Source organism: Mandrillus leucophaeus, unplaced genomic scaffold (genome assembly GCF_000951045.1).
Source record: "Mandrillus leucophaeus isolate KB7577 unplaced genomic scaffold, Mleu.le_1.0 Scaffold37, whole genome shotgun sequence".
Lineage (NCBI taxonomy): Eukaryota > Metazoa > Chordata > Mammalia > Primates > Cercopithecidae > Mandrillus > Mandrillus leucophaeus.
The window spans coordinates 1,898,078-1,915,669 of NW_012103920.1; the positions used below are offsets into that span (position 1 = coordinate 1,898,078).

At 41.6% G+C, this 17,592-nt stretch overlaps 1 protein-coding gene across 1 annotated transcript in view; it reads right to left on the reverse strand.

Annotated features, from left to right (window-relative positions):
* The window catches only part of GAN (gigaxonin), an 87,873-nt gene that overhangs the window by 3,999 nt on the left and 66,282 nt on the right, over nt 1-17,592 (reverse strand). Inside the window, exons 5-9 of the mRNA XM_011990119.1 lie at nt 17,444-17,565; nt 12,739-12,851; nt 11,398-11,547; nt 10,987-11,123; nt 10,622-10,750 (exon numbers count right to left, since the gene is read on the reverse strand). Of these exons, the coding sequence (XP_011845509.1) occupies nt 10,622-10,750; nt 10,987-11,123; nt 11,398-11,547; nt 12,739-12,851; nt 17,444-17,565 (651 nt within the window). The remainder of the gene's footprint in view (nt 1-10,621; nt 10,751-10,986; nt 11,124-11,397; nt 11,548-12,738; nt 12,852-17,443; nt 17,566-17,592) is intronic.

Consider the following 17,592-nt stretch of genomic DNA (forward strand, 5'->3'; position numbering starts at 1 on the left):
ATGATGTTGACATCTTTGCATGTGCTTCTTGGTCATTTTACAGATTTTTTTTTTTTTTTTTTGAGACAGGGTCTCACTGTCACTCATCCAGGTTGGAGTGCTGTGGCGCAATCACAGCTCACTGCAGTCTCAACCTCTTGGGCTCTAGTGATCCTCTCACCCCACCCTCCCAAGTAGTTGGGACCATAGGTGCACACCACCACACCCAGCTAATGAAAACAATTTTTTTTTTCACAGAGATCTCACCATGCTACCCAGGCTAATCTCAGGTTCCAGGGCTCAAGTGATCCTTCTGCCTTGGCCTCCTAAAGTGTTGGGATTGCAGGTGTGAGCCACCATACCCAGCCCTATTTTATGTTCTGTTATAAAATGTCTGTTAAAAGGTTTGCTCATTTTAAAACTGGGGGCCGGATGTGGTGGCTCATGTCTGTAATCCCAATACTTTGGGAGGCTGAGGCAGGTGGATCACTTGAGCCCAGGAGTTCAAGACCAGCTGGGCAACATGGTGAAACCTTGTCTTTACAAAAATTACAACAATTAGCCAAGTGTGGTGGCATCTGTCTGTAGTCCCAGCTACTCAGGCTGAGGTGGGAGGATCGCTTGAGTTAAGGAGGTCAAGGCTGCAATGAGTTGAGATCACATCACTGCACTCCAGCCTGGGCAAAAGTGAGACCCTGTCTCAAAACAAACAAACAAAAAGGACGTAGCAAGACTGTCTCTAAATTTTTTTAAAATTGGGTTTACTGTCTTCTTATTGAATTGTCAGATTCTTTATATCCTGTGGATACAGATACTTTGTTAGATACATGTATTATGAATCTTTTTCCCAGCATGTAGGTTGCCTTTTCATTTTCCTAATGGAACCTTTTGAAGAACAGAAGTTTTTAACTTTGATGAATTCCAATATATCCTTTTCTTTTTTTTTTTTTGAGATGGAGTCTTGTTCTGTCCCCCAGGCTGGAGCGCAGTGGCCGGATCTCAGCTCACTGCAAGCTCCGCCTCCCGGGTTTACGCCATTCTCCTGCCTCAGCCTCCCAAGTAGCTGGGACTACAGGCACCCGCCACCGCGCCCGGCTAGGTTTTTGTATTTTTTTTTAGTAGAGACGGGGTTTCATCGTGTTAGCCAGGATGGTCTCGATCTCCTGACCTCGTGATCCGCCTATCTCGGCCTCCCAAAGTGCTGGGATTACAGGCTTGAGCCACCACGCCCGGCCTCCAATATATCCTTTTCTTCTTTTACAGTCACAGTTTCTGCGTCATTCTAAAAAATCTTTGCCTACCCCAATATGAAGATTTTTCTCCTATGCTCTCTTCTGGAAATTTTACAGTTTTCTCTTTTACATTTAGGTCTATGATACATTTCAAGTTACTTTTTTATGTCTGGCAAGAATCACAGTTCACTTTCTTCCATATAGATAGCTAGCTGTTTCAGCACCATTTGCTAAAGGCTTTTCTTTCCCCTACTACATTGTCTTGGCACCTCTGTTGAAAATCAATTTAATAACCACTAAAAAGATGTAAGGCTCTATGAAGAAGTTGGTCCCAGAGCTGAGGCAGAGAAAATATAAGAGGGGTCTGGGGCATCCTGTCGTGCCAGATAGGAAGTGCTTAAAAAAGGATGGGGGTGTGTCAAAGGACAAGGAAGCCACGGTGAAGCAGCTCCTGACAGCCGAGGCTGGAACTATGTGAGCATGAAAATCAGTAATGATGGTGCTGGATTTATAACTCAGGGAGTAAAATATCCATGAATCCACATACTATAAATAATTGGAAAACATTAACAGGAAAAAGGGACAGGTTTCCTTTACTGAAAAATTCCAATTCATAAATGCAGAGGAATGACGGAAACAAAATCATCATCAGGCAAACACCACCGTAATGACTTCTGTAGGCTAGGTCTACCAGTGGATGCTCAAATGAGTACTTGAGAGTTTCAGGAGAAAATGGTTTTGCAAATTCTCAAATGATCTCCACTAAGATATTTATTAATCACAACAAGAAAATCAGTTAACTTTCCAGTGGAGAAATTTAACACATACCACCTTAAGGTTAACGTAACCAGCAACAAGGCACATCAATATGTTCTCCCTGATATGATGCAGAGAAGTGCATAATATGACTTCTGTGGTATTGCCAAACTGCATAACCTCAGTCTAATTGCAAGAAATCATTAGATCAATCCAAATTAAGAGATCCTACAAAAAAAAAAAAAACAAAAAAAACCACGACCAATAACCTTCAAGAGGACGAAGGTCGTGAGACTCAAGGAAAGAATGAAGAACCTGCTGGGTGTGGTGGCTCACGTCTGTAATCCCAGCACTCTGGGAGGCTGAGGCGGGTGGATCACAAGGCCAAGAGATCGAGACCATCCTGGCCAACATGGTGAAACCTCGTCTCTCCTAAAAACACAAAAATTAGCTGGGAGTGGTGGCATGCACTTGTAGTCCCAGCTACTCGGGAGGCTGAGGCAGGAAAATCACTTGAATCCAGGAGGTGGAGGTTGCAGTGAGCTGAGATGGTGCCATTGCACTTCAGCCTGGCGACAGAGCAAGACTCCGTCTCAAAAATAAATAAATAAATAAATAAAATAAAAAAAATTAAAAAAAAGAATGAAGAACTATCACAGATTAAAGGAGTCTAAGCAAACACAGTATCTGAATGCAATGTAGAATCCTGGATTGGATCTGGAAACTGAGAAAAAAGACATTAGAGGACAAGCTGGTGAAACTCCAGTAAGTCTGTAGTTTACCTAATAATTCTGGACAAGGTGAATATCCTGGTTTTGATGCTTGTACTACAGTCATGTAAGATGTTAACACTAGGAGAAGCTGAGTGAATGACTTAATGGAAATGAGAACTCTTTGACTTTACAACTTTTCTACAAGTCTGTAATAGTATTCGAAAATAAAAGTTTTTTATTTCTTTTTCTTAAAGAGTAAATCTAGACCCTGCTAGGTAATAATAATGTTCTCTCAGGGAACAATCATCTGTTAACAGCTAAAAGGCATAGCTAGGTCACAGCGGACTTCAGTAGGACCTTGGGAACGCATCTAAATGGTCTTAAGAGTAACCAAGGTCCAGGCCTACCCTCACTGGAGGACACAGTCATATGGTCATCACTCCATCATCTCTAACTCTATGCTGTGAAGCAGCCAGGGCATCTCAATGTCAAATAGAAATGTACAATTATTTCCCAAACAGCACTACTTTTATTTCAATGAACACTCTTCCTAGACTCTTCTACAGCAGGTAGCTTCCACATTTAGAATTCCAATAAACACAGAAGCCTAATGACCACAGAACAACTCAGAAACAAAGCTAAGCACCATGCTTCTAATGCCATTCATCTAATATTTGATTCAACTAACATCTGAATGTTGATAGGTGTCAGGTAGTTTGCTGGGACTGGGATATAGATTTTGAACCCTGCCTCCCAAATGCCTCCAATAAAATGGAAAAGGGGAAAAAATCTAAAAGCTTGTGCTGAAAGTGAAAATGGAGGCCCTGAACACAACTTTGAAAGAAAATGTTTGAAAAACATCAAACTACAATGCTGGTTTATTCACATTTCACGTCTTTAGGCGTAAACATAAATAACTACACCTCAGCATTTAAGTTCTTCCCAGATTCTGAATCAAACCAACTTAGTTCATCCCTGGAATGATTGTATTAAGCTAAAGAAATGGATTACATAGATGATCTACCAGGTTTTGTCCCAAGCACATCAATGATTCAGTTCCTGGGTTTCAGAAAAATAAGCCTAGGTGATCTATTTTAGGTAAAGACGAGGCTTCAAATTAAACAGAACTAATTTGAAAATTTAATTGAATTGCGTCTTCAGGTGTGGCTGCTTATAAAACAGGTATAAAGGGCCATGAGGTTTTACACGCCACTCATCCTCTCACTGACCTGAACAGTTTAGCTGTCCCAGCCTGTCTCCTCATCTGTCCAGCGAGATACCAGATACCGTCACCAACCTCAAATGATTGTTGTGAGGATGAAATGAAATACCAATGTAAAGTATTTTGCATAGTTTCTGGTACTTAGAAGGTATCATTAAACGATAGTAATTTTTGCAATGAACAAGGCAATATCATGTCTTCAGTTACAATGTTTTCAAACATGGGCTTGTCAGTACTTGGGGGCTATAATGATGCACCCTCTGGTAACTCAGAATTAAGACTGCTCTGAGACTGAAGCTTTAAAATACAGCATGAATTACAACAGTGAACTTCAGAGACAGGGAAGTAGAAGGGGAATGACAGGAAAGGAGAGAGGAAGAGAGCTACAGAGGAAAAGAGGGCAATCAATTGAGGAGAAAGGAGAGGAGGAAAGAAAAAGAGAGCTATCGTGAGGCATCTGCTTCCAGTATGGCAGAAGAAACTCTTCAAATGGCTCCTCAGCTGCTGCAAGTGTCAGCTGTAAACTCTGGACAAAATACAACTACCTGAGCGCTCTGGAAGCTGAAGAAAAGCAGGTAGATTCCGGAAAGCAATGGAAAGTTGATTGCGCAAGCAACCCGTATGGACTAAGTTCCCTGCTTCTTGGTAGCTTTCTCTGAAGGCAGCCTCATGGGGGCAGCTCTGGGTAGCTAAACCCCTACAGAAAAGATAGCCATCTTTCTGGCTACAGGACTCAGCAATCAGGAAAAGGTGTCTTGGGGCAACCAGGATCTCCAAAGTGTGAGTGGAGAACCTGAGAAAGAAGAGAGGTAGAGAAGCACCCCTCAATTTGTGCCCATCCACTCATCTCAAGTCTTCAACTAACCCTGGAACCATGTATGCTTACGACTGAGGCTTCGAGAACTGGATTGAGATTTCAGCTGCCACCCATGGCAGGTGGCACGGCTTGCAATTTATGTCTAACGAAGTCAATTGCTGACTAAAACTCAGAGCAACACTCTAAAGCAATATAAGAAAATTCAAGGCCTCAACAACATAATAGTAACCACATCCAGGATCCAGTCTGGAGTTTCTCAACAAAAGAAGGCCGGAAAAATGAGAACCCATTTCTCAAGGGAGCAAACAATCAACAGACACCAACTCTTGAGATGACTCAGATACTGGAATTAACAGGCAAGGACTTGAACACAACTACCACAATGATGCTCAGTATGAGAAAGAAAAATATGCTTGTGATGGAAAGATAGGAAATTTCAGCACAGAAAATTCAGAAACCTAAAAACAAACTACACAAACATTTTAGAATTGCTAACATAATACTTGAAATAAAAAAATTCATTGGATGGAGATAACAAAAGAAAGCAGCAGCAAACAAGACAGAGAAACAGAAACCATCCAATCTGAAGAAGGAAAAACGATACTGCAGACTGAATGGTCATGAAAATAAAACATATCAGTATGTCCAGCTAAAGTGGTGATCTGTGGAAAGCTGAAGGCTTTCACTGTTTGCCTTAGAAAAGCAAAAGATCTACCATAAGTAATCTAGAATTCTACCTGAAGAAGCTAGAAAAGAGTAAAAGAAACCCAAAGTAAAAGGATGGAAGTAATACAGGTGAGTGTAGAAATCAATGAAACAGAAAATACTATGGAGAAATGAACCACGTGTAGAAGCTGGTCTTCTGTCCACAGAGGCTGCAGACTGCGGCAAGGCTGGGGGCGAAAGGGCCGCTCTGCCGCTGTCGGCTGCCCTCCTCTCACTCCTCCTGTGTGTGCTCCTACCAGCCTGCAGGAGACCAGGGGTGCACACTCTCCAGCTTGTTTCTCTGGCCCCTGGCACCCTGGTGCTCTGCTCTCCAGTGGCCTCAGCACACACACTTCCAATGGGATGAATCTCGGCCCGGTGGGGTGGGGAAGATACTTTCTAATTTGTTCCCTCCTCAGGTGTTTTCCCTCTGCCCTAAAGGTAGCAGCTGTACTTCCTATGTTAGCTATTTCTGCGGTTTTCAGAGTCTTTTAGTAGCTGACTGTCTCTTACTAGTGATAATTACATATACTACATTTTCCCTATTCAAATGACTGGTGTGGTTTTTGCCTCTTGACTGGAGCATGACTGAAATAGATGTGGTCAGGGTGGGGTTCATCTCTTATCCTCTAGTTCACAAGTCTTACTAAGGCATCTGAAAGTACCTGTTTCTTCCCAACCATCAGATACAAACAGCACAATGTGGTCAATGGGGCAGACCAATGAGATGTTTTGTGGAACATCATGATGATTAAAGTATCTGTGGACTGCTACACAGCAGACATTAGCCCATTATATATTAGTTGACACAGCCCCGAGGCAAGGCTGTGCAGGTGTACTGTTGCCCCTGACAAGTAAAAGCAAACTGCTTCTGGTGACCCTTGCAAATTGGTATCAAGAAAATACATTAGCTATGTCAATCGCTGCCATACTAAGGCTGGGAACTGTGCCTCATAAAGATACAACATTTGCGTGAGGATATTACATCTGAGACAGAATCTGGGATCAGTATGATCACCTGATTAAGTTTATGAACGCTTTTGCTGTGTGCATTAAAAAAGCAAAAGATCTACCATGAGTAATCTAGAATTCTACCTGAAGAAGCTAGAAAAGAGTAAAAGAAACCCAAAGTAAAAGGAAAACCTAAAAAGAAACTACACAAACATTTAAAAATTGATAACATACTGTTTGAAATAAAAAATTTCTAAGATTTTCCGAGATCCATTTTACTTTTCTACTTTTTCTAGGTGAATTAAGTGGGGATGTGATAGGCATCGCCTCTCCTGCATTTTCTAGTCTTTGATGGTGGCATAATGTTTGCAGATTCCCCCAGGATGCAGTATTGCTTCTGGTTTTCTATTTTGGTAGAGAAGGAAAGTTCCAGGGACTTCCACTTAGCCCTTGTTGTCACAGTGGCCCCCAATCCATGTGTCAGAGAACCAGTATGGTGATTCTGCCAGTTGTCAAGTATGTCTATTCTAGTTATATATTCAGGAATCAAAAGAAGAAACTGACAGACCTCAACTTCAAAGAACAGTTAATATAACTCATATACTGTAAAAAATGAAGTAGAGGGGCATCCAGGCTAAGCAAATGCACGGAGGCAGTAAAACACAAGAGGGTTTAAAAAGTGAGCTGGAGTATAGGACATGTGAAAGAAAGATACTAAAAAAGGGTGAAGCTTTTTCTTAACTTCAAATCATGGAGAACCCTGAGTAGGTGGCTAAGTACTATTATCTTTACTTGGTAAGCAATGGGAAACAGTCAAGAACTTTGAGAAGGGCAATCAAAAACTCTGAGCAAAAAGTTTTTGTCAGGTTCGTCTTTCAAAACCACAGATGAGTAACTGCACAGGCAAGGCTGGCCAGAGGCTAAAGACACTACACAGATGAAGGAGTGACTGTGAGGAGAGCAGCGGGGCAGAGAAGGTGGGAAATGTGAAAAGTGCTACTGAGATTTAAAAAAGGACCAGACCTGGCAACTGATGAGTTGCAAAGTACAAGACAGAATTCAAGATGACTCCCTTTTTTGAGACAGGGTCTTGCTCTGGCACTCAGGTTGGAGTGTAGTGGCATGATCATGGTCCACTGCAGCTTTCACCACTTCCCAGGTTCAAGAGATCCTTCTGCCTCAGCCTCCCGAGTAGCTGGGACCATAGGCACGGACCACCATGCTCAGCTCATTTCTGAATCTTTTGTAGAGACAAGGTCTCACTATGTTACTCAGCGTTGTCTTGAACTCCTGGGCTCAAGGGATCCTCCCACCTGGGTCTCCCAGAGTTCTGGGATTATAGGTGTCAGTCACTGTGCCCGGCCAAGATGACCCTTTTTTGAACATGGATGACTGGGAGGACAGTAGTGTTACTAACAGAATAGGGACACAAGGAACAGAAATAGAGAAACTGTCATTCTGGGTATATGACGCTGTTGCTCTGACTTGGTAATACTTTATGGCAGTTTCTTTGCTTGCCTTTCAAGCAGTTTTGCTTTTATTCAGAAAAACAGAAAAGAATAAGATATGGCCTTTTTTTCCCGGAAAGTTTTAACCTAAAAATAGGGAACAAAGACAGGAAAGACAAGAGATTACTTAAAAACAATCGACATGGTCTCCAATCGAATATGGACTGCTCATCCGGCAACTACAGTTTTCACGCTCTGCCAATGTAACACATTTGCATCTGATCTTTTAAGAAATAAACTACTCCTACATGTTGTTTTGTTCTATCAATAGTTATAGGAAAGCCTACATTTTAAAGTCAACCTAGTGTGGTAGTTGAAAAGGTGGACTCTGGGGCCAGAATGCCTGAGTTCAGATCCCGCCTCAGCTCCTTGCTCCTTGTTTGTCTGTGGGCACATCGCTCACCCTTTCTGTGCTGTGATTTCCTCATATGGAAAATAGGAATAGTAACAGTACATACATACACTTCAGAGTGCTGTTTTGAAGATTAAATAAATACATGGCATTTGGTGTTGTATGTGTGTTTAATGTTATCTAAACATGTTAGAATCTTACGTTGATAAGATAAATTAACAGCTTTCTTTATTCTGTTTACAAACATTGGAGAGCTTAGGAATAAGGAACCAAACACACATGAATTTTATTTGGAAGTGTTTTTATTTATTTATTTATTTATAGACAGGGTCTTACTTTGTTGCCCAGGCTAGAGTGCTGTGGCACAATCTCAACTCACTGCACCCTCCACCTCCTGGGTTCAACCAATTCTCATGCCTCAGCCTTCTGAGCAGCCAGGACTACAGGCTTGTGCCACTAGGCCTGGATAATTTTTTTTTTTTTTTTTTTTGTACTTTTAGTTAGAGACAGGGTTTCACCATGTTGGCCAGGCTGGTTTTGAACTCCTAGCCTCAAGTGATCCGCCTGCCTTGGCCTCCCAAAGTGTTGGGAATATAGGCTTGAGCCACTGCGCCTGGCCTGGAAGTGCTTTTAAATAGCAAAGAAGGAACAACAGTCTTATGTTTAATTATTATGAACTTAAAGCAAGTAATATTTGTATTAAAAGCTTATCCACTACAAATATGTAACAACCTGATAGGCCAGGTGTGGTGGCTCGTGCCTGTAATCTCAGCACTTTGAGAGGCTGAGGCGGGTGGATTATGAGGTCAGGAGTTCGAGATCAACCTGGCCAACATAGTGAAACCCTGTCTGTACTGAAAACACAAAGATTAGCCGGGTATGGTAGTGCGTGCCTGTAGTCCCACCTACTCAGGAGGCCGAGGGGGAAGAATTGCTTGAACCTGGGAGGCGGAGCTTGCAGTACGCTGAGATCATGCCACTGCACTCTAGCCCGGGCAACAGAGCGAGACTCCGTCTCAAAAAAAGAAAAAAAAAAGGCCTTCATCCCTTGGGCCGTCAGCCCTCCCAGTCATGTAACAAGGAAGGAAAAATGTAGAGAAGTCTGAAAATCGGCCCCACTACAGCAAGTATCCTCTAAACTGCTCTCTAATAAACTTTCCTAAGATAGTCTATTCCTATAATTAGAAAAAAAGGCTACGCAAATATCCTAAATTTAAAATACAAGTTAGGTAGCATTTACATGCATTTCCAGCATCTTTGTAACTGCTCACTGACTGCCTTAATCTAAAACAGCATGAAATTAAACATTATGTTATGGCACCCTCTTCTGGTAACATAACTGAACTACTCAACTAAAATTATGGTTAGCATACCCATTTCCCCTTAGGATTTAAACATATTACCGCAATAAAAATACTGTTCAGTGATTACAACAATAAAATGCGTGAGGAAAGAGAGAAGACATCGAGAAGGATGTTATCGACTCTACAAGACATAAGTGGCACTTTTCAGAGGTTTTAAGAATCTCGGACACCACGCTTTAGCCACTTAATCAACATTTTACTAAGTATCTGATACAAGCAGGTAGGATGTTGGAAGCCAGGATACAGAGCTGACGAAAGTGGACCTTGCCCTGAAGTTGCTTGCAGTTAACAGTTACAGCCCCAGAGAGAGACTTGTCTGGAGTGCCTGGGATCACAGATGAAGGGATTTGAATCAGAGTAGAAGGTGTGAGAAGGCTTTCTCCAGGTTTTGAAAACTAAGCAGTTTTGAAAAAGGCCAAGCTAACTGGATGCTCAGCGGGAAGGAAGCTTTTAGGCAAGAAGCAGCATATGAACACAGAGCTGAGACAATCATACTTGATTTCGCAGGGGAAAGTGGCTCAGTGTAAAGTATCCAGGTTAGTAGCAGAAAAAGCAAAGGCCATATCACAAAAGGCCACATATGCTAAGTTAAGGAGTTTATTTATTTTTCTTTGGAGAACACAGGGTCTTGTTATGTGGCCCAGGCAAATCTCCAACTCCTGGGCTCAAGCAATCTTCAGTTTCTACTTCCCTAAATGTTGAGATTACGGGTGTAAGCCACCACGCCCAACAAGGTAAGGAGTTTTAAACTCTTTCCTAAAAGCTATAGGGAGCCAATAAATGATTTTAAGCAACTAAGTGTCAAGATCTGATCTACATATTAGAAACATTTTCTATTTAGAGACATTTTAAGTCACTAGCACTTGTGAAGTCACTGAATAAATACCTAGTATGCATTAGACATATCTCCTAAACCCATAATTTAATAAAGTGACTGAAAACAAAACTAAACAAAGCTAAAATACAACTTTGAAAGCACAAAGAAAAAGTTGCAGTAGCTACGTGAAACCATTCTTAGTTACCTTTTAAACTCGTCATGGTAGAACTCGGACTTGCAAGTTACCATCTCGCTACCCTGGGCGTCCTCACGACTTCGGACTCCCCCAAACACATACAGCTCCATAGCAACTCCACAGGCCACTGCTCCAAACCTGAAAGGCCACACACAGCGTATCAGGCACAAGCAGTATAACGCGAGATCTCACTCCCTCGTTCCTCTTATGCTGGTTTAACTCTGCAGCACTACTATGTAGGCCTTCCTTTCTCAGGAAATGCCAAGTCAAAGAAAAGGTTACTCTGAAAGAAAAGAACAAAACCCAGGCAGGGTAAGGGCTCCAGACCCAGTGAAGAGCGAGGGAATCTACAAAGTCCACCCACATCCGTGTACCTCCTCTCTTTCAGGGGACATATGGCAGTCCACTGCTGGGTCCTGGGATCATAACACTCCACAGACTCAAAAAGCTTTCCATAGGAGCCTCCACCCATGGCGTAGATTTTCTTTTTCATAGCTGCATAGCAGCCGATCTGAAAGTAGAAAACAATGGTGGGGGAGAGGCAACATTTCTCATTCAGGTCAGGTGGTGCCCACCACCAGGGTAAACTCTCACACACGCCCACCTTCCTATCTTGGTGTGTGGCTGATGACAGGGAAGGCAAACTACCAATAAAGGCAGACTTCTATAAAGTTAATTCTTTTAACACTATCAGTTATATAAAAGGTTTATTCAGGATATGAAGACACATTAAGTTTAAAATCCAATGTGTACACAAACTAGTTACCACAAAATGCGGTCCTCACCTTTCTGACCATGGTTAAATCAGGTTGCTTTGTCCAGGTTTTAGAATAAATATCGTAACACTCCATGGAAATCAGCTCCTTTTCACCATCCTCTCCTCCCAAAATGTACAGCATCCCATCTATCTCCACAATTCCGAAGTTATGTCTTGCCTGAAACGACATCAGCGATCTCTGAACACACAAGGCCAAGGATCATATTAAAAGCTAATATTCATATACTTAATAAAAATTAGAGAGACATAAAGATGGCAACAATAGACACTGGGGACTCCTAGAGCAGGGAGGCAGGGAGGGGAGCAAAGGCTGAAAAACTAACTATTGGGTACGATGCTCAGTACCTGGGAGACTGGATTAATCTTACTGCAAACCTCAGCATGATGCAATATACACACGTAACAAACCTACACATGTAGGTTTATACCTACCCTGAGTATAAAATAAAAGTTGGAATTATTTTTAAAAATTAGAGACATCTCTTTTTCCCAATGTTCCAGCTGGAAGTAACACGTTCAAAACCATTTCTCCGGTAATGCTTCTTAAAGATTTCTGGCTTCCCTAGCAGCCCCTCTTCCAGCACAACAGCCAGAGAGGCCAAAGTCATTTCTCAAAACAAGGTTATGAAATACATGGTGAGTTCCTCAGAAAATCCTCACTTTTTAACCCATAATAGCTCACAAAAAGAAAATGAACTGTTACCTCTGGTTCAACACAATTATTTTTGCATAACAATGGGCAGTATTTTCAGGTTGATGTGGGAAAGGCTAGTATTGACCAGGGCAGAAAGGGCTGTGGAGGACAGGGTCAGGCCAAGGCTATTTGGGATCACAGAAGCCCTAGGTGTTTCATGTCCGTTTGTCAACGAATATTTACGTAGTGAACCCTATGTGCCAAGCACGATTCTAGCGCTGAAAAAATGAAACACTGACCAGAACACACATAATTCTCTGCCATCAAAGAGCTTATGTGAAAAACTTCAAAATGCCTGGTCCATGAGATGGTTAGACGTGGTATGAAGACAGGGACAGGAGAGCTGAGAGGCAGGAGGGAGGCCCGCTGAGAAGGTGCTGCGAGGAGGGGGCAGGCCACGCTGGCGTCTGCACAGGGCAGGACAAACGGGAAGGCCGGCGTGAGAGCATTCCTGGAAGATTTCAGAAACTGAAGGAGGCCAGAATGAGTGAGGGCCAGGAAGGCGAGGAGAGACGGGCACTAGAAGGAGAGGTTGGAGCAAACGAGGCGGGGGCTTGGCAGGGCTGCTGTTTCTTCCCTGAACTCAGACACAAAACAAACAGAAGTGCTAAGGGGAAAGAGAAACACATCAAACCAACCGAACCAGTGTTTTACCTCGTTCATGGGCGGCAATGCTGTCCAGGTATTTGCATCTGGATCATACTTTTCTCCCGAGCTAAGAGTCTGCTTATTTTCATCTTGGCCCCCAAATACAAACAAAAATCCTTCTGCAAAGATCAAAGGAAACACAAGAAATATGAAATGTGAGCCTTCAACACCCATAAATGCCACAGAATATATAGAAACAGCATCTGAAGAAACTCTCTGACGACAACAATGTTCTCTTTGGATTCAGGACTTTTATTCCATCCCATTGGATCCTTGGTGATGGAGCCCAACCTGTGACTCACTTCGACCATTTCGCTTTACTCATTACTGTCTTTGAGTGGATTTTCACCACCCTATGATGAAAAAGGAAGCCTGACGTCACCCATTCAGTCACCAGCCAGCTCTGGGCCATGTCAGTTCATCTCTTCCACTCCCTCCCAGCCTCTGAGATTCTCATACAACGTCTGCACCACAGCGCACATCTGTTCATTCAAAACCCCAGAACACCCAGATCTGAAGCACCTGTGTGCACTTTCTATTCAAAACAGGATCTAAGAGCAACTGAACTTCCGATTTCATGTAATGGTGTATTAGGTTATTCTTCCGCAAAAAACTTAACTTGCTGGATAAAACATTTAAAAAATAATCTTAGCTGGGTGGTGGTGGCTCACATCTGTAATCTCAGCACTTTTGGAAGCCAAGGTACATGGACTGCTTGACCCCAGGAGGTTCAAGACCAGCCTGGGCAACACAGTAAGACCTCATCTCTACAAAAAGTAATGAAATTAGCCAGGCATTGTGGTATTTGCCTATAGTCTCAACTACTTAGGAGGCTGAAATGGGAGGACCACTTGAGCCCAGGAGTGTGAGGCTGAAGTGGGCCATGATCATGCCACTGCACTCCAGCCTGGGTAACAGAGTGAGATCTTGTCTCAAAAATAACAACAATAATAATTTTCTTAGAAGAAGAGAAGCCAACAAAATAACAAGGCAAAACTGAGGGGAAAATTGGGACCTACCTACAGAGGTTACCAAGCATGAAAACCACTTTACTCTGAGGGCATTTCCAATCTAGGAAAATCTAAATCTTTTGTCCTCGGGATGAAAAAGACAGACGTTTAAGCTCCAGGTCCACAGAAAATGTAGCTTCTGGCAGGAGATCCTCTCCAAAGTTCTACACTGTCAGGATGAAGGCCAACCAGAATTCGTATTCAGATTTAAACCTCCTTGCTATCTGGGAAATTATAAGCCTTGAATTTAATTTACAGTTAATACCACATTAGTAATGTTTTCAGGCAACTGGCAGAGACAAATGCAAAACTTCTGTAGAAGAAAGGACCTTAATCTAAGACTTAGATTCTAACATCCCAGGACATCTAAGGCAGAAAGTTACGGCTACAAATAATTTTTTTCGATTTTTTTTTTCAGACAGTCTCGCTCTGTTGCCCAGGCTGGAGGGCAGTGGTGTGATCACAGCTCACTGCAACTTCTGCCTCCAGGGTTCCTGAATATCTGGGATTACAGGCACATGCCACCACACACCCAGCTACTTTTTGTACTTTTAGTAGAGATGGGGTTTCACCATGTTGGTCAGCTGATTTCAAACTCCTGACCTCAAGTGATCCACCCGCCTCAGCCTCCAAAAGTGCTGGGATTATAGGCGTGAGCTGCACCCGGCTGCTACGTATAATGTTTAATAAAATGAGCAGCATCCAGCCACAGATATCGGACATAACAAATATTAGACTCTAAGAAAAGACCAGCAGAAGTAGATCATAGGAAATAGTCTTGCAAAGATTTCAAATATTATAGTAACCAGAAAGATGATTTTTTCAAGTTGGATGATGAATAATAAAGTCTAATATTTATTTAAAAAAGAAAGATAATTTAAACAAATGCTTATCATGTTTAAAAAACAAAAATTAACTTGAAGATAACTCCAGTAACAGGAACTATAGAAATAAGAGTGGATTTGAAGGTAATTAAGTTACTCTCCTGTAAAAAGACAAGAACTTGTAGAAATTTAAAAAAAAAATCAATGGATAAATTTAATAGCAGATTCATCACAGTTAAGGAGAAAAGTCATTGAGTAGAAGATAATCAAAAGATAGTAATGAAGAGAACAGCACAGTGAGACAAAAAGATGGAAAATAGTAAGAAAATTTTAAATACACACCAGAGAAAAGATTTTTTAGACTCGCCACTGACTTAACAACAATGGAAGCCAGAAGTCAGGGGAATGACTTAAATGTGCTGAAAAATAATAAATACCAAGCTGAAATGCTATACTCAGCAAAAATATTCTTTACGAATGAAGACAAAATAATGACATTTGCAGGCAATCAAATCTGGGTGTTGTCCACTAAAAGACCCATATTAAAGGAAATTCAAAAAGATGAACTTCAGAGAGAAGGGAGATGATCCCAGGTGGAAAGTCTGAGGAGTTAAGGAGGAACAAAGAAAGTGGCAAATCTAAATGAACACTATCTATCTAACTACCTGCCTGCCTTCCTATCTATCTATCAATCAATCAACTATCTACCTACCTGTCTGTCCGTCCATCCGTCCATCCATCCATCCATCCATCCATCCATCCATCCATCCATCCAACATATATCAAAAAAATACATATTGCATATATAGTAGCTCCCCCTTATGTGAAGTTTTGGTTTCTGTGGTTTTATCACCCATGATCAACTCAGTCCGAAAATAGGTGAGTTCAGTAAAGTAAGACATTTTGAGAGAGAGACCACATTCACATAACTTTTATTACAGTATATTGTTATAGTTGTTTTATTATTAGTTATTGTTGTTAATCTTTTACTGTGCCGAACTTAAACTTCATCATGGGTATGCATGTACAGTAAAAACACACAGTATGTACAGGGTTCAGCACTATCTATAGTCTCAGGCATCCACTGGGGGGGTCTTGGAACGCATCCCTCATGGATAAGGGCGATCTACTGTACATATTTATTAGTAATAATGTATTTTATACTACAAGAGTGTGGAACACGGAAAATGAAGAAAAACCATTCTGAAGAGAACACAGGTACTGACTAACTTTGGACTTTGCTAATTTAAGACAGGCTGTAATTTCTAAGGTAATCTTCCTAAAGGACTATTAACAAGAATGTAAACTCCAAACTGGTAGAGAAAAAAAACTAAATGACAAGAGACAGTCAAAATCAGCAAGTAAAAGGGCCAAAAAAAAAAAAAAAAAAAAAAAGAAACAATGCAGGCTGGACAAATGGGAGGACCTCTTCATTCACTCATTTCCGTTTCCGTCAATTCCACTGTACACAGTTGCTCCTTCCATTGCTGGGTTTCTGAAACACTAATCCCTCTGGGATACTTTCAAAAATTAGTGATATAGGAGCCTTTGTGATAGGTGTGTATGAGTGAAAATTAGGAATATGTGTATATATTTTGGAGGGAAATGTAAGGGAGCTAATTCTGAGATGATGCAACAGGGACACTAGACCTACATCCTGCAGGCTACACTACTCTGTCCAGCTCTTCACTATTGACAGTAACTTTAATAATTTCGGGACTCATAAAAAGACTCCACTTCTATACTATGGTAGAGCCTTGGCCATTTGTATGATACAGAATGGTAAAGTATAGCTTTAAAAATGTTATAGCCTGGGCAACATAGCAAGATCCCATCTCTAAAAAGAAAAACAAAATAAAAAATAAATTTTTAAAGATAATGTTGCTGGGGAAAGACAATTAAATAAAGACTGCAGGAGGGCTGCTGACCATAACTAGAATGATGTGAGATGACACTTCTCAGGTGGACAAGGGGGCAGGACCATGGCGAAAAGAAAGGCAGCCAGCAAAGGCAATGCCTCAATGGCTATCTTTTCTATCACCTCCTTAAGGGACAGCTTTGGATAAAGTACAGTTTTCAAACTTGTAAAGGTCAAGTAAAACATTTTCTGTAGTAAATAACTTTAAGCCATTGCCTATTTAAGTAGCATTTCCTAAAGTCTCATAACTTCTTTTTTTTTTTTTTTTTTTTGAGACAGGGTCTTATTCTATTACCCAGGCTAGAATGCAGTGGTGTGATCACAGCTCACAGCAGTCTCAATCTCCTGGGCTCAAGAGATTCTCCCACCTCAGCCTCCCAAGTAGTTGGGACCACAAGTGCATGGCCACCATTCCTGGCTAATTTTTTTGATTTTTAGTAAGGACAGTTGTCTCTCCTACGTTGTCCAGGCTGGTCTTGAACTCCTGGGTTCAAGTGATCCTCTCACTTTAGCCTCCTAAACTGCTGGGATTACAGGTGTGAGCCACTGTGCCCAGCCTTATACAACATATTTCATATAATTACACATTGTAATTCTAAGCTGCATGAATTTCAAAGATGGGACTACCATGGTGCAAAGAAATGCTGTGTTCCAGGTGCGGCCCTCCAGCTACTTAGTGGTAAGCCTCACTGAAGTTTGCTCTCCTGACATTAAGTCATCAAGTAATTGCTCCTCCACTAGTTCTGAAAAGCAGCTATGTGCTGAAGATCTGTGGAAAATAAGGACTGACAGAAGATACGGTTTTCCTAACCACGGTCTCAAAAGCTAGAACTACACTAAAAATATCATGTAGAGATAATAAAGTTGTATCTTTAAAAGGCTCTGAGTCATTCTGTAAAACCTTGAGATTACACATTACTTGATCTGGTGTTTAAGGAAAATTTGCCACAGAACGGTACCTGCTGAGAGAACTCCATGGTTAATTCTCGGCATGCTTAAAGGGGCCAGTTCGATCCAAAGCTGCCTGTTAGGGTCATAGAGAGGGCACATGCATCGCATCGCTGCTGTGGGTTTCCGGGAACTAAGGAAGTAAATCATTGATCAGTAG